The sequence below is a fragment of the Triturus cristatus genome, chromosome 4_1 (assembly GCF_964204655.1).
Source record: "Triturus cristatus chromosome 4_1, aTriCri1.1, whole genome shotgun sequence".
In the NCBI taxonomy this organism is placed as follows: Eukaryota; Metazoa; Chordata; class Amphibia; order Caudata; family Salamandridae; genus Triturus; species Triturus cristatus.
The window spans coordinates 263,330,149-263,351,213 of NC_140585.1; the positions used below are offsets into that span (position 1 = coordinate 263,330,149).

The 21,065-nt window shown below is 45.6% G+C and overlaps 1 protein-coding gene across 6 annotated transcripts in view; it reads right to left on the reverse strand.

Annotated features, from left to right (window-relative positions):
- Positions 1-21,065, reverse strand: part of DGKI (diacylglycerol kinase iota) — a 1,070,690-nt gene that overhangs the window by 473,164 nt on the left and 576,461 nt on the right. For all 6 annotated transcript variants that reach the window (XM_085652009.1, XM_085652006.1, XM_085652004.1 and 3 more), the window contains exons 5-6: positions 1,542-1,598; positions 117-182 (exon numbers count right to left, since the gene is read on the reverse strand). In XM_085652009.1, coding sequence (XP_085508135.1) covers positions 117-182; positions 1,542-1,598 — 123 coding nt within the window. The remainder of the gene's footprint in view (positions 1-116; positions 183-1,541; positions 1,599-21,065) is intronic.

Consider the following 21,065-nt stretch of genomic DNA (forward strand, 5'->3'; position numbering starts at 1 on the left):
CCATGCTTTGTGTCTAATCCTATGCCTGCAGTTCTTTTCCAGACACCCGCTGATTATGTAGTATCCAACTGTTCCCAATGCTTGTCTCTTTGTATTCGCCCTAACCCACCTCTTACCTTTCCACACTGTTTGCACTTGCCCTCCTGTCTCCTCCTGTGCACCCAGTGGTGTCGCACCAGGGTCTGCGGAAAGAACAAGAACAAACTCTTTCACTTGAGAAAATGGACCAAGTTGCTTACCTTACCATAAACTCACATAGGGCACAGTCAACATGCTCTGAGAACTCCTTTCTCATGCTCCTGATGGTTCACATACATGTCAACTTGCTATCTGCTAGTATCCAATGGACCACATAGTGTATAACATTTTAGACGAAGCGACTGATGTTACCGTTTGATGGATAAAGTAGTGTTCGTCAGGATCACGGAGGACATTACCACCGCCATCTTGGCGGTAATCCTAACATGAAACGTAGAGATGACCACCAGCCCAGCAGACACTTCTATACATTGAAGGGAACTGCAGTCACAGCGGTTCCCTTCAATGTACTAAATGTTTGGTGTACGCCTGCCATCGTTTTTAATTGACATCAAACTTTTGAATGTTTTTGTTTTTCAGGAGTTTGTTTCTGAAAAACAAAACAATAAGGATCCCCGCTCCCCTTGGGATATTTCTCTGTGGGTGTCATTATTGGGTTTTTTCGTGTCCCTCACTGCCAGGTTTTTTCGGAAGATGATGGGCAGGAAAAAAAGGCATTACACTGTCCACCCTAATTAGGGCGGATTTAGTAATGTCTTCCTTCTATGAATGGGGCCAAAAGGGCCCATCGGTGAAATACTTAATTTCTGCTAATTTCTAAATGAGGTGGGTGAACAGTGGATTTGGCTTACTCATTGCATCTGTGATGCAGTACCCTGTCTGCTATACTAGATAATTTTGAGCTTAACCACGGTTGAATCTGCTTGTCATGGAATGCCACTGAGAGGTATACATTTTGGTTAAGACGTTGTGACTCAAGAATTTCAGTTCATCAAATTTTCAACTTTGATTTGTCAACCACTGTCAGTCTTTTGTTTGCTTGTTATTCTGTCCATAAAAGCTCCTTTTATTCTCTCCTCATTTAATTCTCCACTCACTATTTTCCAGAGCCCCCCCCCCCCCACCCGCGTCTGCTCAGTTGTCATTTTACCTCCTCATGGGCTAGTGTTCAGTTATGGTTTTGCCATTGATTCGTCTGCCTGAGAACCCCAGTAAAAAGAAGTAAGTGGATATTTGTGCATGTGGTAACAAACTGTATGACTTAAAAAAGAAATGTATCTCGAGATTTTGTGAGCTGTGGATTCTACCTGACAGGGCTATGTGGTGCATCGGTCAGGATGCAATATCTAGCAAGTCGAAGAAAAGCACTTGGTGGGATACAAAGCCCACAGACACAATCTTCTATTGCCCCAGTAGACTTTTATTCCCAGCTGGTTGATCTAATTTTGGAGCTGGAGTTTACAGTTACACTACACATGTGAAAATATGAATTTACTACTTACGTCTCTCGGAGCTCGAATACTGCCCTCTCGGAATGTAGGCTTGCATCGGAAATTTATCTGCCACACAAAAAAAAAACATATTTTATTAATTCTACCATAAATCTGACAGCCAGGCAGAGAAATCCTAGTACTGACCAAATATCCAATGTCATGGGTAGGACACCAATCTCTGCCCCACATTCAGTTGATTCTACTCCCTGTCTGTACAAAGGAAACCAGGAGATCAACATGTGTGGATCTCACTTTATGTTCTCCAGTCAATATATGGAAGTAAGCAATTTGTAGGTGTTTTTATTTATTAAAGTTTTTTATGTAGCACGTATTAGGTCCTACAGCATCTGAACACCTTACACATGCACCGCACAACATATACCGTGTTCAGTAAGACAATCTGAGGAAATAAAACTCTGTGAAATATAATAAGATAAAAGAATATATAAATACAATATAAACTTCGAGAGCAGACTAACAAGCTAGTAGTAATACTGGTCCTCAAAGCTGGCAGCAAATCACAAGAGGCTCTGAGAGAAAATACAAGTAGGTCATATGCAGTAGGTTCTCTTGGTCCACATCACCTGGAAGTAACCCACACAAGTCATGTGAAATCCTTACATTAAAGCAGATTACAAGAGACAGCAATGGCATATCACTATTGCCAATGAAAAGGATTGAAACCCTTGACTGTTTAAAAAAGCAAAATACACCCCTACACCTAACCAGAGACTGTTTAAGAGATAGCTTAATCTGTTTTATGGATCAAATTGTGTTTGGAAAGTATATTTAGCACTCGTTTTTGGCTAGAAAAAGTGTTTCTTTTTTTTAAGTGCACTAAAAGTAGTATTTTAATGGCTTTCGATTTGGGCCTTATCTGCAGAGTTGAACTGAAACTACAAAGTGTGTTTTGAGCCTGTCTGTATCCAAGGAGATTCTGACTTCAGGGGCACCTCCTTGCCCTCTGCACACCGGTTTGTGGTTTAGTGATTGGTCCCCAGGTCTCTGAGCAGATCTGACCACTCCCTTCACACCTGCACAGGCCCTTAGGTTATGTTAAATTTATGTTATGTTAAATTTAGCTTATAAAGCGCACGTACGCCCGTGGGCTTCATGGCGCTGTAGGAGATTTTCAGAGCATAACACAACAACAGGAGGACAACTTAGGTTTGAGACAGGAACCCCAAGACAGCCACCTCCATTTTGTAGTCCCAGTGAGCAAGGACAAAGGAAGTTAATAAGAACATAGACTTTGTGCTGTGTAGTTCGAAACTTTGAAACTGCTCTTTTCCTCTCACCATGAATGTTTAAATGTATCTCTTACTTTCTGTACAATTTGTACACTTAATACTAATGTTTTCTTGTACCAGTGACAGCTTAAATTTCTCTCCTGGTTTTCCTCTAAATTGTGCTAAGGCTACGAGAACATCAAACATACATACCTCAAACATACAAACGCAGTCTCAGCAAACACACACTGTTCATTTACAACATACAAAATCTAACCACATTTCAATGTCTCAACAACCACTACAAAACCCCACAAACCACATCTATCCACCGTCCTACCCCTACTGCCACACAATGGCACACTCTCAAACAGACCATCATATCATCAACACAACACAAACCCACATTATGTATAAACTTAATCCCTTCAAACACATACTCCCTGTTAATACAAAACATCAGCTCTACCCTCTTCTTACTCTTACAGACCCCTTCCATCACTACGAACCCTATACTGAACCCTCTCTCATAACATCCAACAACACCCTCCTCCTCTTTTTACCAAAAACACACAACCAAACAATCACTCCTTACACTCCACTCCACCACATATACTTCCTCTTTCTCCTATCAAACATTACACAACTCAGAACTCCTCACACACAACACATACACTCTCATCCAACACACATCACCATCCCCTTTAGCATTCAACCCCCACTCACCAACAGTACTTAACATCCAAATCCTTCACAGAAATGCACTACATCAATCTCATCTCACTACTCTACAAAAATAAAACATAACAAACACACCATCACATCAAAATCTCACAAACACGGCTTCGAGGCATGAACTTAAAATACGCCATGCTCTTCCCGGCCAGGCTGCGGGTGGAGGTGGATGGTCGCACTCACTTTTTTGACCGTCCTGAAATGGCCGGGGACTGGCTGGACACTTTGTCTGGGGGTCATGATCGGGATGGCGGGGGGGGGGGCTGCGGGAGGGGATTGCCCACCGGACCGGGTCTGAGGTACTGATGCCGGGGCTCACTCCGGATGACGCGGCCACTTTCGGCCAAGCTTAGGGTCTTTTGTTTGTTGTACTCGTCTCCCCTCATTTGGAGGCTGTGCGGGGTCTTGAGGGGGTACTCTTTCCTCCTCTAGGGGGGTCTAGCTAGTTCCAATTATATAGGGGCGACAGGCACACTGCAAGTTGGGGGGGCTGTCTGGGCTCATGCAGGGGTGCAGGGAGGGGGGAGTTTTGTTGGGGCGGTTGGGTTGGGGTGGGGTATTGTTCATTTGTACCACAAGGCAAAAGTATTGTTGTGCTATTCCTAAAGTGCTCTCGGGGGGACGATTGATCGCTTTCGGCTATGATGGGGGGTAGGGGACTGAGCCTTTTGTCCTGGAATGTTAATGGACTGGGGGACAGGATAAAACGGGGTGTGGTCCTGCAGTTTCTGAAACGAATTTCACCTGATATAGTTTTTCTGCAGGAGACGCACCTCATTGGCAACTCCTTTCGTGCTATGAATCGACGGGGCTACCGCCTTCTGGCCCATTCGGGCTTCACGTCTGGTTCCAGGGGTGTGGGCATCATGGCTAAAACCTCGCTCCCATTGGAAGTTGATGAGGTGCTCCATGATGACAGGGGACGTTATACGGTTCTGGTGGGTAGAATGGAGGGCAGAGTGATTGTTTTTGTTTCTGTCTATGTCCCGCCAGGGTTGCAAACGACTACTTTTGCGGATCTGGGGCGCCTCCTCCTTGGCCTTCCGGAGGGGATTCTAGTGGTTGGGGGGGATTTCAACGCGGTGGTTTCCGGAACTGAGGACCGTCACCCCCCTAGGGATCTCCCCCGTGCCCAAGCGTGGTTATCTGGCCTCTTGGATACTTTGGGGTTGGTGGATTGTTGGCGTTTGAAACACCCTACGCAGAAACAGTATTCCTTTCATTCCGGGGCCCATGGCAGTCTCTCAAGGCTAGATTATGTTCTGGTGCCGGCGGCGCATGCGGGGAGGATCGGGGAGGTGCGCCATTTGGCGCGTGGTATTTCAGACCACTCCCCGCTCCTGTTGCACTTCGACATTCTCCCGAGGGGGGGGGGGTAGGGTGGTCCCGATTAATCCCTGGTACCTGCGTGACCCCACCATTCGCGCAGAGTTGGTTAAATCCCTTAAGCGATATTTTGATGATAATGTGGGGTCAGTGTCATCGGCGGTCTCCCTGTGGGAGGCTTTCAAGACGGTACTCCGGGGGGAGGCCCTGTCCCTTATTTCCCATTCCCGGAAGCGCGAGCGGGAGGAGGTGACCCGTGTTGAAACTGAGATAACCGAGTTGGAGGGTGACCTAGAATGTGGGGTGACGGATGACAAACTACATGTTCTCCGACTCAAGCAGGCGGCCTATAAGGCCCTCGTCACGGAGGCGGCCAAGGGCCTCAGTAGAGAGCAACAGGGGAGACTGTATGATGTGGGTGATAAGGCTGGGAAACTGATTGCGTGGCTGGATAAAAAGGAGAGAGCGAGTCGAGTTGTCCCGTCGATTGAGAAACTGGATGGTGTGTGTGTCACTGAACCGAAAGAAATTGTTGATTGCTTTGCAGAATATTTCCGTGGGGTGTATTCCCCGGTGTCCTCCCGCTCGGAAGAGGATTCCCATGCCCTGCTCAGGGATATCGCGCTGCCTTCCCTTTCGGAGGAGGACAGGGTGTCGTTGGACGCCGCCCCAACATCTGAGGAAATTGCCCTCGCCATACGTTCGGTCGCTTCCGGCAAGGCCATGGGTCCTAATGGTCTTCCTATCGAATTGTACAAGCTGCGACCGGATACGCTGGCGCCGCATCTCCGTGCTATGTTCCTCGCGGCCCGTTCGGCGGGTTCCCTCCCGCTAGACCAGCGTCTGGCTACTATCGTGGTTATTCACAAGGAGGGGAGGCCGCGGGACCGGCTCACGTCCTACAGGCCCATTTCACTGCTGAATGCGGAACCCAAAATTCTCGCCAAGGTGTTGGCCAATCGGCTGGTTGGCGTGGTGTGCGATCTGATTCACCAGGATCAGTCCGGTTTTATCCCTCATCGCAACACTGCGCTCAACCTGCGGCGCTTGCATGGGGTGCTCGCGAGTGTCCCGTTCATACGGGAGCCGGCCATTTTGGCGTCCCTGGACGCCACTATGGCGTTTGACACACTTGAGTGGCCATATTTTTGGGCGACGCTGGCGAAGTTTGGGTTTGGCCCGGGATTCATCGGTTGGGTGAAATTGTTGTATTCCGGACCGCTGGCGCAGGTGGCTGTAAACGGTAGAGTGTCGGCTCCGTTTGAGCTGGGCAGGGGCACGCGGCAGGGCTGCCCGTTATCGCCGCTCCTCTTCGCGCTTGCCTTGGAGCCCCTGGCGGAGTGGCTGCGGTGGCATCCTTCTATCCGTGGTCTCCGATGGACCCCCGAGTATGAGGACCGCGTATCTCTTTACGCTGATGATATTCTTTGGTACCTGGCTTCCCCGCGTAAATCGCTGATAGTGCTGGTTGATGTATTGCACTCATTTGGCCTCAACTCCGGCCTAGTCATCAATTGGGCTAAATCTTGTGTGTATGTCCTCTCTGGGGAGGCTCCTATCCTTCCGCGGGGTTGTCCTATCCAGATTGCCCCGCGGGGATTTAGGTACCTGGGTATCTTCATTACCCTGGACGCGGAGGCCCGGTATAAACAGAACTTGCTTCCCCCCCTCCAGCGCCTGAAGGAGGATGTCGCGCGTTGGAGGCGCTTGCCGCTCTCGCCGCTCGGCCGGGCGGCATTGTTTAAGATGATGTCGCTGCCACGTTTCCTGTACGCCTTACAGAACACAATGGACGTTGTCCCGGCGCGCTACTTTCGCGAGGTGGAGAGTTTGCAGCGCCGCCTGTTCTGGGAGGGTAGACCGCGTATCGCCCTGGCGAAGCTGACGCTCCCGTGGTACGACGGGGGGGTTGCCCTCCCAGACATCAAGCGATATTACTGGGCCTCCCAGCTGGCTGCGATAAATCACGGCCTTTACGGGTCCGCTCTAAACCCGGCCTTTGAGATGGATAAAATGTTACTGCCGGGCGGCGACTATAATCGGGCGCTTTATTCTAGCTCACTCGACGCACGTCTGACGGGCCCCACGCGGGTCATGGTGCGAGTGTGGCACGCGGCTAACTTGGCGATGGGGTGGAAGGATCGTTTGACCCGGGCGACGCCACTATACGCATCTGAGCGGCTGGGCTCCCTGTGGACCTCGAAGGGCTTTGAGAAGTGGGACATGATAGGCATCAGCAGGGTGGGCGATCTCTGGACGAGGGGGGGATTCAAAACGTTCGATGTGCTGCAGACGGAATTCCAGTTGCAGGACAGGGAGTACTTTCGATATATGCAGATCCGTCATGCGTTGTGCTCCGTATTCCCGGACGTTGCCTCCATCCCGGAGTACTCCCCTCTGGAGGATAGAGTGCTAGATGGGCATGTACCGGATGCCACGATTTCATTAATTTACAAAAAACTCATCAATGATCGCTCGGGACTGCTGACTGACCTTCGTGAGGCGTGGGGGGCTGATGGCTTGGAGCTGGATGACGAGGACTGGGTGTCTGCGGTGGCCTCCCCGAAAGAGGTGGCCATACCGGCTCGCCTTCGCTTCGTCCAGCTCAAGATACTCCATAGGGTCTATGTTACGGGGCCGAGTCTGATGCGTATGGGCTATGCTGTGGACGGGTTGTGTAAGCGTGGGTGTGGTTCTTTGGGGACCTTTCTCCATATATTGTGGGAATGCCCGGAGGTGGCGCGATTCTGGCGTGGTGTGCACGAGGTCTTGCAGGCAGTTACGCATGTGCCGCTGCTGCCCGAGGCGAGGAGATGTCTCCTGAATGTGTGGGAGCCAACCGACTACTCAGTGCCGCAGACGTGGTGGGTGACTCTGGGATATATGGTGGCCAAGCGTGATATTGCGCAATTGTGTGGTTCCCAGAGGTCACCGACTGTCTCGGCGTGGAAGGACAACATGGATTGGTGTATGTTTCGGGAAAAGGTGGTGTATGTTGCGAGAGGTAAGCCTGGGAAATGGGTGAAAGTGTGGGGCCCCTGGAACGCCTACCGTGGGGGAATCTGTACCCCGCCGCTGATGCCGGATCCGTCACCGGCCCCGTCTCCTTAGCCTGCTTGTCTTCCTGGTTCTGGGCTTGAGTTCACTTTGTCTCCGTCCCGACCTATCCCCCCCTTGATATTCCTGTGGACCGGTAGGGTCCCCCCCAGGGGAGCACATGCTATTGTTCCGATTGTGGGTTGCCTTGTGGACTTGTTTCTTCGTTATTTATATAACAATGAAACCGTTGTGTGGGGTCCGGATGGTGTGGCTGCCAACGCTTCTTTCAACTCCTGTGATCTCTCTTCTGCCGCAGCGTGTGTTCTACTGTTTGTATTATATGCTCTTTCTGTCTGCTAGCGGCCGGCCTGAAGGTTGTAGGCCCATCTTTGTATATCTTTTGGATTCTGTAATAAACGGTTTCAAAAAAAAAAAAGAAAATCTCACAAACACAATTTAATACTGCATTCAGTCACAAAATAGGAACAAACACCAACTCCCAACCTCATGACTAAACAAATCATACAGGTCCTAAACCAACTTTACTCCCAAATTTTGTATCCTCACCAACACCTACAACAAACACGCTAAAACAACAACTTCATTAACCCGCCTCTCATCCATTGCACTATTTAGGGTCTTAAAACATGACCCACATGCACCACCACCACCCCTAAACCATACACCTTACACCCTAAACAGACACACACAACATAAACAACATGCCACTCTTCACAACTTTGCATCTCCTTGTCTATTACACAAGAGTACACTACAAAAACAACACAACCCACTCTCAACCACCATATCCACCACCTGCACACAAAGACCCAACAAAATGCCTTCTAAGCCTACTCAATGAGAATTACGATATAGACAAACAACACTATTGCTTTCCTGATACAGTTAATACCAACACTAGTGATGCTCCTGCTACAAGTTCAAAGAACACTTTTCACAGGTCTAGAAAACAAAGTCACACCACAGCCAAAACACAATCTCTAGAGTACCTACTTAGAAATGCTTGTTCACTCTCTAAAAAGAAGCACCACATCTATTGTCTGCTCTCTGACACACAACCTGACTTACTCTTCATAACTAAATCATGGTTAAGAGATGACATGGCTCCAGGGTTGCATGAAGCCATTCCTCCTGGCTCATAAACTGTCACAGAAAATTACATACGCAAAGGAGGAGATGGATTAGATGTTATATTCAAGGAAACAATAAATCTCACCAAAGCTGGCGACATTTCCATACAAGGTTGTGACTCTCTCATCACCAGATGCAACACTACATCAACTCCCTCCTGCAACTTCCTCCTTCTTTGCAGACTAACACCTAGCAATGCAATATTCACAGACACATTTCTAGACACAGTTTCAAACCTTATGACACTATACTCCAATCTTTGTATCCTTGAGGACCTAAACATATGGTTTGACAAACTCAATATGCCCCATCCAAGAACTATCATCATTGGCCTAAATACACTGAACCTACATCCGATCAACCAAAAACACACACACACCGCTGGACATATCCTAGATGTAACTTTTGCAAATCGTCACATGGTCAAGTCAACATCTGGCAGCTTTCCAAGACAAAACACTACAAATCACCACACCCAAGGCCACCTTACATCCAACCGCATATCAACCGTTGAACAAACTCAGTTTTGAATGCTTAGAAATATAACTAATAACCAAAACAGATCTAGGCACAATAAATTCAGTTCAAAATACTCTATGAGTGACTCCAGGAAGCTTTTGATATCCTAATACCACTAGGGACAACAAAACATGACAAAAGAGAACAAGCACCTAGAATGACTGCAGACCTAAAAAAGAAAAAACAACAAATTGCAAAGCTGCAACGCACCTGGCTTAAAACAAATAACAATCAGGACAAACTTCACCTACACAAACTTACCAGAATATACACGCCAACAAGAAAAAAAAGCTAAAAAAAGGTACTATTCAAACAGAATTCGAAATGCTAAATGTGGAAATAAATAATTATATAAAAATCTCACAGAATTTCATGAACCTAAATACACAGAAGGAACTCATCCCATTTCTCAAGAACTCACTGACAACTGGGAAATCATTACACAACCAAAGCAGACATATGGTGGACTCCTATTTGAAACAAAGGAAACCCGCCAACATCCACCCATTTCCAACAATACCCTCCAAGGGTAGGTTACCCCAGCCTCTGGAGTCCTTCAAACAACTATCAGAAAGTGAATTTATGGATCTTGTCAAAGCAAGCAGCCCAGCCGGCTGCCCTTCTGACCCTTGCCCACCACAAGTCTTAATGACATTCTTTTAACTACCTCTGCTGTTACACCTGTAAGAACAATTGTCAATAATGCTTCAACTTCAGGAATCTTTCCAGAAGACTTAAAAAGCCATACATATAATCACTATTAAAGAAAACAAAACTGGACCCACATGACCCAAACAACTACAGACCAATTACAAATGGAGCCTTCCTGTGCAAACTGATATAAAGAGCAGCATTCACCAAGATGTCACAATTCACTGAAGATAACTCCATACTTTTCCACTTCCAAACAGGATTCCATCCGAGAAGATTCAGAGAATCTGCCCTTATCACCATGTGGGATGACCTTAAAAATGCAAAATGCAGTAGACCAGAACGGGGTCGCTGCACTACTTCTCTTGTTCCTTTCAGCTGCCTTTGACACAGTTGATAGTGAAACTCTAATCCAAAGACTCTATGAAGCCAGCATAGAGGGGGCTGGTCTCGTCTGGATCACATCCCACCTTCAAAACAGAATCATCCATCCAATCCAAAGTGTACTTTAGAAAATCAGGGGTCCCTCAAGGCCCTATCATCTCACCAGGCTTTTCAACATTGGCATGAATTCATTACCCTCAATGATCAATGAAGTTCAGCTCACTGCTATAACTACGCAGATGACACACTTCTTAAAAACTGGAAAGCCCCAAAGACATTAGAAACTCAAAACTCCTCAGTTGTCTTAGAGCATTTGGTCAGTAGATGACATGGAGCCATCTCAAATTTGATGCATCCAAAATGGAAATACTGGCGTGTGGCGATTGGAAAAATTACATTAGTTACCAGTTACCAGAAGATCCACCTCCAAGCTGCTTTGTATCACCCACAAAGCAACACATGGAACAGGACCACTTTTCATCATGAATAAAATCACCAAATACATACAACAGAGGAACCTCCGCTCCAGATTGGCACCTTGCCTCAAAATCCGGGCATATAAGAAAAAAAAAACATTGGTGGTACACCTTTCTTGTTCAAGCTGCCAAACTTCATTACCCCTAAACATAAGATTCACAGATAACTATCTTCTCTTTGGGTGGGACCTATTGGGGATCTCATGGGTGGGAGATCTCCTTGAGGGTGGCGAGCTGGTGTTATTTGCAATGCTCCTGTGAGAATATGCTATGCACAGTAATCAATTTTTTTAATACGCACAGCTGCGGCATGCCGGGTTGGCGGAGGGCATAGAGCCACTAAATTTACCTGAATTCGCCCCATTTTATAAAATATAAATAAATGAATATAAATAAACAAAAAACTAAATTTACACAATTTTTTTTATAAAAATACACAAATAAATTAACTTCATGTACAGCAACACTTGAAAGTCTGGGTTTCTAACTATTTATCCATACATGTACATATTGAACTTTATATCTCTTTATTATTTTTCATATAAATGTATAACTTTCTATGTAGTAATGTATCTATATATTTATTACTTTACTCCTACTGTAGGGGAAAAAACCTTCCGTTCTCTCTAATGCACTACGTCTTATCCTATATCTCTCTCACTATATCATCTACCTCAACTCTCTGACTCGTCCCAAACCTCATTGTCCTACTAATGATTTTCCAACTAACCCTTACTAGACATTTCCCTCCTCTATCCCACCTTTGACTCATCCCAAACCTCATTGCATTACTATAATCTCCCAAATCACATTTTCTAGACTCCTCCTGCCTCTATCCCACCTTTATCCTATTCACTCCTACTAACAGACTGTCTCCCTCTCAAATTAACAATTTATATTCCCCTACACTAATCCATCATAATCCACTTTGCGTTCTGGAGTAGCGCGCTACTCGCTGAAAAGCACTTCAATGCCTCGTCTGGGGTAGTAAGCCCAAAGTAAATACTATTACAATGATGATCGTGGTGCAGCACAGGGGTTTTAGTCGAAAAAAAGTCATCAGTGTCCTCCATCCTCAGAAAGAGAAATTGAGAAAACTAAAATTATAAATCAAATTTATAAAGCATTCACCGCGCCTCACAAACATTGGACCATCGTGAACATGAGTGGATCTTGAGAAGAATTTATTAATGAGAAAAAGTTGTTTTTGTGAAACTGGTAGTGAAGCAAGAGTCTGAATTTTGGGAGGGCTGAATTCCACATTTTGGGTGCGCTTCCTGAGAAGGACTCCTTCACTGTAAGTTTTTTTCCTGAAGGCGGGCGTTTCAAGTATCCCACTTTATCTCTTCCAGCCAAAACAGGGGAATACACTCTGTGTAGATCTCACTGCTGGCTCTCCATCCAATGCAAGGGAACTTTTGCCAACTTATGGACGTTATTTCTCTCTGTTCACTATGAATTCCAGAGGGCAAAAAATAGTCACATAAACACTATCCAAATTCCTCGAGACTGCCAGACGGCTTCTGGTACTGCATTCCTGCTGCATTGCACCATCTGCCCTATTTAGAGTGGACGGTGTCACGCCTTTTATTCCTACCTGTCACCCTGTGCAACCATGCTACTACCGTTGCCTATGGCCTTACCCCTAGGACCTATGGTTATGACCCTGCATTAGAGATCCTTGCCTCTAAGTACCCTTCTCTATTTATGTCCCATTGTATACTGTGAAGCCACAACCAGAGAACATTCTGTGTCTCCACAAAACTGTCTAAGGGACAGGGATATGTAGAGAAGATCATAGGCAGTGGATGGTAAACAACATGCAGTGCATCACATGGGCGTGGCCCTTGCCTTTCAGGTAACTGCCATGTTGGTTGAGCTTGGCAGGCATTGCTATCAGGACTGGGGGTTTGTTGCAATGCAACCAGGGATCTAGCGAAATAACCTAAATGAAGCTTGAGAGTCAGATTCCTTCCAAGGCAAGACAATACCCGACAGCTGCATAGGATACTGCCAGCTGGGGTCTGGATTTGGCCCCATTTCCATTAAAGCGGGGCAGAGGTAACTTGCCACTTTGCCTAGGGTTCCAGAACTTGTTGCACAAACAGGCACTCCCGGCGGGGGACTTCATTAATGGACACTGGCACCTACCTTGGTACATAGAGTCATTTGATCTTCCACTAGTCACAAGAGCGCTACTGAAAGGGATCTCCAACAGCATCTCCTCCTCGTGTCGTTCACAGTCACAGTCCTACAAGTGGTGACTGGTCAATATCCAAGATATACCTTATGGCTGTGACCTAAAATGGAGGGGTGGGCGGTAAGCTCCACTCTTCTGGCAGAGTTCGCAGAGATTTGTCCACTCCACGCTCCGCATGGGGCACAGAGTTCTGCAGTAACTCTGCCAACCGCCATGTGACGGAGTTTTCGGCTCACCAATGTTAGTTAACGTTAAGTTGGTGAGCGCGAGTAAGAAAATCGAGTGCTTTACTGCCCCCAGGCGAGACTCTCAACACAGGGGGTCGCGGCAGGTCGCTACAGCTCACGTTGAGAAAGCTGCCGCTCAGTGGAAAATCTACTCAAGGGGCAGAAAGAAGCAGCTCCCTCTGGCGCCCCACGTGGTGCCATTTGCAATGATTGTACAGCGCGGGACAAGCTCCCAGCACTAAAAATCAGTGCGAGCAGCACAATGTACCAAATTCCGCTGCTCGACGAACTCCGTGGAATCTCGCTGAGTTTTAGGTAGCTCCCCGGAATTCTGCAAAGAGAAACTTTGCGTGTACCACATCTATCATCACATCCGTAAAGTGCACACTTTTTCTGCAGGGTTCTTGAGAGGCCTCAGAGATACAACAGCTAAGAGGGCGGCACAGCAGGAATCTATGAGTATTTAATATTTTATGCAAACTGCACCATATGCAGATCCACGTCATGCAGAGGGAGCCAGTTTAGGTCCAATGCAGCCAAGTGCAAAAATAATATGTGTGATGCAGTATGGGACTTGAGGTTTTAGTGGTTATTGGACATAGAGGGATCTTAAGGGTATCCCATCACCTGACCTCAGAGCAGATGAATAGCTCAAGGTTGCAAGGTTAACAGGAAGGGTGCTATGTCCCATAAGGAGAGCTATAACCAGAAGCAATAAAATAGGTTGAGCTGTCTCTATAGAAGTGACCAGTAAGTAAGGTCTCATCAGAAGTTCTAGTCCATTTCTGATGTCCATTTCTCCAGGTGTTTGAGAAGAAGTTGGAGGCAGTCCAGAAGGGGTTAAAAAAAGAGTGAATGGTTTAATCTTTACATGCCAACAGGAGAGGTTAATAGTAATAACTTGCTGTACACTTCACCTCTGCGAGTCAGTCCCAGGTGTCACCATTAACCGATGTTACTAGTTTTCAATCTTCCAGCCTCTAGGTATGTAATGCAGAGCTCACCTTGAAGGGATTTGCACATACCACTGCCGATGTCAGCAGTGACCTTGTAGACGTCTCACAGGATGACGGAGAGGGGGAGTGTGGGGAATAACATCACTATTCAGAAACCTGATGAAATTCAACAGAGAACAACATGTTTCCGAACAAAATCATTTCTAGAACTGTGGACCAAGATGGGAAACTTTCAAAGATGTACAGTGAACACGCGGCACAACCTTCTAGGGACGATGATGGATTCCGATAGGTAAATCGGGTTAAAAGTCCTGCTAAGAACACAGGCGTGAGAGAGATTATTAAGCATGCAAGGGTAAAGCTGGAGACCAATTTGGGCTATGGCAAGGGGATGGAGGGGCCGGGCAGGATGTGCCCGGTTCTGGTTGTATGCTTGCAATTTAAGAGAATTTTCATCCTGTTTGGCCACCAGGTGGCAAAGCATCCCAAAAGTTGTAGACGAAAAGCATGCATCGGCCAACACCACATAAACTGGGCTACAGAAATTATGTGATTCTGCGGCCTTGCCATTTTCAGCATAATTATGAATTTCTCGCATTTGCCACATAAACCATCACCTGTTGCATAATGTGCAGATATTAACATAAAAATCAGTTTCTAGCTCAAACGGATCATTAGTTACTAAAAATGTGACCGCGCGTGCTGCTGTGCAGTGGAAGGCTCTTCGCAAATATTGACTGCAACTGCTATATATGGGTGTTAAACTAGTACTAATTATGATAAACTTTTGTCCAGACAGCGTTAACATGTGTGAAAATGACAAACTAAAGCACAGACACTATCCCAAAATGTGCCACATTATGCCGCATAATTTGCATTTTCGTGGCACGTACTTTAGTAAACCCTGCTGCATGATTTGGTCCTCTCTTGCCGCATAATTCCAGTGGCCCTGCTCATAACTCATTGTCTGTCGCCCTAAAGGGTCTCTAACGATGCTTAGGAATGTGAATGTGCACGAGCCTTTTGCCCTAAACACAGACTACTGCTCAGTAGCTCCCACACCCAACAAGACCGGCGACAAGACAGTCAGAACAAGACAGTCAGACCGAGTGCACAAACAGATTTGTGTAACGTGCAAACACAAGCATGCAGAAGTGGATATTGGTGCATGCTTGTGTTTGTATGCGTTAGTACTTAAAGGCCAGATGTATTGGCAGGGCAAATGCTTGTTTTTTTATTATGTACGCAGGCATCCAGGTTCCCGATTGGAAACATAAATAGCCTTACTCTTTATCATGTCAGGACTCGAGGATTAGTAATAAAAGTTAACTGCTGTAAAATGGGAGTTAAACAGGACCATTAGGCTGCCAGCCATCGACCAGCCGCCCAACCTGCGGCGAGCTGGTGAAAGCAGCTGCTTGCAAAGCCGTGTCAATACTATTAATTAGCATTAATGTGCAACAGCCCACATAACATCATAAAGAACATATGGGAGAGTCGCATAGGCTAAAATGTACACCTGCTGCTTGTAGGGCCTTTTTGGAAAGGATGCTGTAACAAATCGAAGTTGAACATCGAAATCAGAAAGTTAGCAATACTAAACTTTTGAACATAATAGTCAAATAGTTTGGAGGCAAAAAGTTCAAATGTTTTTCAAATTTACACTTGACTAAACCTCTTATTAATCCCATCACTTACCCATGCCCATTCCTCAAACGCTGCCCTAACCCTACCCTCAACCCAAGCCCCAGTCACACCCTAACCATCACCCTCAGCCTAAGTGCCATCCAGCCCACCTCCTAATCCTAAACCCCTTCTAACTCTGACTGCCACACCCTAAACCCCAGCTTAACCCTAACCAACACCTTGCTTTTCAACCTAGCTCCGCCCTAACCCTCATCCTAAACCCTGCCTAAACCTAACCCACAATCTAACCCTGCCAAAGTCCCACACTCTAATCCCTGTGTAAACCAAACCTACACCGCTTCTCTAGCCCCACCTAAACCCTTACCCCACCTACAATAACCCTAGACTTAAGCTTACCCTACACCAACACAACTCTCAACATGCGCATGCTAACCCTTCCCCTACCTATTAATCTGCACCTCGCGTATACCTTGCCCTTTACTCTTACCAATACCCGCCAAGTAACATTCTAAAATGCTTGAATGGCATTTTGTTTTGTAAACAATTGTAAACTTTTTTCAAACTCTCCTTCTTCTAATCTTCAAAAAATTTCGTAAACAACTATTGTATTCAATTTTAGATTCAAACTTTTGGACACTCCAACCTTTCCATTCAAACTTTTGATTTAATACGGTTTTAAGGCATGTCATTGCTACAACTTAGAAAAACAGAACTATGGAGATTTATGTCAAAACAAATAATAATGATAATAACAATAACAACACTACTGCTATTACTATTACTACAACTAATAATACTAACAATAATAACAATAGTATAAGGGATAAAGTACCCCATGCCATACAGTATAAGGATATTGTAAGCACCCAGGAGTTCCATAAAAATATAGAGGAACAAGGCTGAAGGCTGAGCTCCTTTATAAGGGTATGGAACTCCGAGGTAACTTGCAATATCCTTACCATGTACAGCAGGGGTACTTTATCCCATATAATACATGGTCACACCACCACCTTTCCCACAGACTGCTTAAATCCTTGGTGCACAGTTCTTTCATATGAAAGACAGAGCATGTTTGCAAACATGAACAATAAAAATAGAACCTTTAGTGTAAAATTTAACACACCAAAACCTGCTAAATATTTGTTGCAAATAGATTATTAGAAACAGTTCAATATAAGTCCTTTTTTTTTTTGAGTTGCAGTAGCTCGGAATGTGTAGAAACATGCAGTAAGATTCCAACTGTTTATATTTCTCTATGGAGTGCGAACAATAAACATGTTCTTTCTGCTTGTCATGCAAGCTAAAAGAAACTAGAGCAGAAGAAAAGCAACCTTTCATTTACATTGCTTTAAACAGCTCCTCCATGACCTGACCTTCCTTTCGCCTTGGTTGCTGGCTCTGACCACAGGCACTGACTGTGATATTCAAACTCAATGTAATAACTTACTATAGTTGAGCTCTGACATCTTTTCTTTATAATCGGGGCCTTGGTGGGTCACGAGTCGCCTATTGAAATTCGAGACCGGCGTTTATACAGGAATTGCAGAATCCCATGTATTGGACACAAGCAGTGGTTTTAAAGGAAGGGGTGAGCCTAAGTACTGCATTCTGGGATTTATAGGCGATGTGAAGTTCTACAGTTTCTAAAGGGAGGCCTAGGTGTACAGACCTGCAACAATCCAGTCTTCATAGACATATCACAGGAAGGATATGAGTCAGGGAGACAGAAGGAAACTGAATTTGAATCCGTTTGGTATGAAGGGAATGTTTTTTTTTAAATTACCCAGAACTTGAGGAGTACATTAAAAACTTGGAATTACACTTAATTCTCCAGGCGAGTTGGAACCTGAAAGAAAGCCGGAAATGGGGCAAAGGAGTCAGGAAATACTGAGCACTGGTATCATTCTTTACAAACACGTTCCCCTGTTCTGGTTGCTTTTATTTTATTCGTACATTTGTCTGATTTGTAGCATGCTTTCCATGAACCCCATCACTCTTGTCTTTCTGTGAGGCGGGGTTGATGGGTGGATGGAATCAGACAGTAGCGGCCCCTTCAAAGTGTAATTGGTGGATTTTGAGCCCTTTTTAAGGAGAGGAATGTTAGACAGGGAGACTGTTTTGGAGCTCATGTCTTTTACTGCAACTGCCTGTCTTCTAAGTTATACTATTTGGTAGCGGGGGGAGGGAGTAGTTTTAGGTGGGCTGAATGCAGCCCTCTGGTTGACTCTTAGGTAGATATAGTGGCACCAATTCAGGCACATTCTCGTGAGGCGCAGGTTTGTAACTTGACGCGTGCTCTCGCAAGGCGATAGTGGCGGTCTCTTGGACCCTTAACCGGCAAGTCATCTCATTTGTGACTTTTTGGAGAGTGTTTACTTAGTATTCTGACAGACCACAGTAGTACCCAGTGCTACAATGTAATGTGGTAGTAAAGAAGGGGCCAGGATTCTGGAGGAAAGATCATAACCTGGTTGCTGCTCCTAGGAGAAGATATTCAGTGGTGGCATTTAATAACGTACATGCTTGGACTGCAATCAAATTATTATTTAAGGGTGTGACAGGGGTGGAGAGAGGGCAGGTGAGTAAAGCATGTAATGGGGCTGGGAACCACTCAATCATCCAGTGTTAGGCTGCTTCTGGCCATCCAGTTCTCCAGAAGGGCTTTGAAGGTGCTGGAGAACTGGACTTGTGCCCACATACTTGGCGGCAGACAAGTTTTCCCTATGCGTAGCTTTCAAGGTAAGAACCAGTAATTAAGTAGGCAAACATACGAGGTAGAATATGAAAAAAAATGTTGTTTACTTTTCCACAGTTGTCCACTCAGACCACAGTTTTTTTACTAAGAAACACACCATGCAAAATACCTTAAGATATTGATTAGGCCACCTGTTATCAACAAGACCATAACCCATTCACTAATCAACACAACCTTCAGGACACACATCTTTCAGTTAATAACAACTGCTCTCATTGGCCACGTCACAGATACTAGGCCACATCTTCGCCACTAGGCCACAACTGCTCTCCACAGCTACAACCTATCCAGTAGGCTGCAAATGCTTAATTAGACTGAACCACCTCCAAGGGACTTCATGCCCTCCACTATCTCAAATCTTCTCGAATTCGCCATACTTCTCTTCTAGACCACAAATCTGCTCACCAGGTCTGGTGGCTTAGTGGACTAATGCGTTCACTGTAGGGGCCTGCGTTCAACCTCATGGTCACAGGTTTAAATCCTGGTGGGTTCACTCAGCCCTTCATCCTTCTAAGGTCGATAAAATGAGTAACATTGAGTTGGGTAACAATAAACATCTGTTATTCAGCACCAAAATACCACTGGGTGAATGTGCACTTTACAAATACACATGCTATATTATGCTCGAGCCGAAACTTTAAACTAGATCAAATGCCCTAAAGCAGATCACACTTTTGTCACTACACCACAATACCTCTACTAGACAACACCATCTCCAGAAGATCACACATCTACTAGATCACACATCCTTCACTAAACCACAGGTCCTTCCGTAGGCCACTCCACTTGTACTAGATCACACACTGCTTTCCGTAGTCATCTCCACCCCCAGTAAAATAGATATATTCTACTAGGCTGTGCCCATTCTATTAGTCAACACCTCCTGCAGTTGACACTAGACAACACAACCTGGCCACAATCTCAGTGGCAGGCCCAGGGCCATTGCAGAGGTTAGGTAGTCACCATTCTCTTGCTGGTTTCTGTATTTAGATGTTAAACATAAAATAAATGTTTTGACAGCGTTAACGTGTAAAATTGTAAAAATTATGATGTAGTGCTTCCATAAAATATGCCACTTTACGATGCACAATTTGATCTTTCTTGCCACATAATTTAGTTAATGCTGCTTCATAATTTGGTCCTCCCATGAGACATAATTCCAGTGGCCCTAAGTATATCTCCCCAACAACACCTCCTCCTATAGCCCACTTCTCCAGTAGACCACACCTGTTCTAGCAGATCACCCTCCCCACTGCGCCACAATCCTGTATCAACAAGACCGCACCTTCTCTAGTAGACCACACCACCACTAGACCACTCCACCACTAGACCACTCCACCTTCGCTATATCACACCTTCTCCAGCAGAGCAGGTATATTTCACTATAGTATACCGTGTCCACTAGACACCACATCCAGCAGGCCACAACTCTACAGCTAGGCCATACCGCTATAGCTAGGCCTCATCTCCTTTGAAATTCCAGACCTCCATCACTAAATCCCAACTGCTGCACTAGACCATACGTCTTCCACTAGACCGTATCAACTCTAGCAGATCTTATCTCTTCCAATACAGCACATTTATTTTGCTAGACAACACTGTCTCCAGCAGCCCACGCCTTTTTCTACAAGACCACGCCTCCTCCAATAAGCCATGTCTGTTTCAATACACTCGGGCCCAGATTTATGAAGCCCTTGCGTCACGCAAGGCGACACAAGGCAACGCAAGGACTTAAGTCAGATTTACCAAGATACACAAATCCACCTTGCGAGCCCTGTGTGGCTTGGTAAATCCAGAATAACACAAAGCAGCGCAATTGCTGCCTTGCGTTACTCTGCGTTGGGAAGGAGTACCATTTGTGGAGTGCGGGCATTCCAACGCATCCACCAATGGATTTTAGAGCATTCTCAGATTTATTAAGGGCCGTAAACCTGAGAATGCATCAAAATGGTAAGCTATCCCAATAGAGGTGTAACGAGGAGAAATATCTTTATTTCTCCTTGTTATTCCCGCTTTATATGTGTGCTGCAATCTTCAGCACATGTAGAAAAAAAATAAAGCCTCTGAGGATTGTTTTTGTGTAGGAAAGGATCCCTTCCTGCCCAAAAAAATCCTGTCTGCAATGCAGGCACCTTTGCACTATGGCGCAAGGGTGTCTGCGTTGGCGCTAGACCGCACACAGTGCAACAGCGCGCAGAAACAGCAGGAATTCACCATATATTTGTAAATATGGTGCA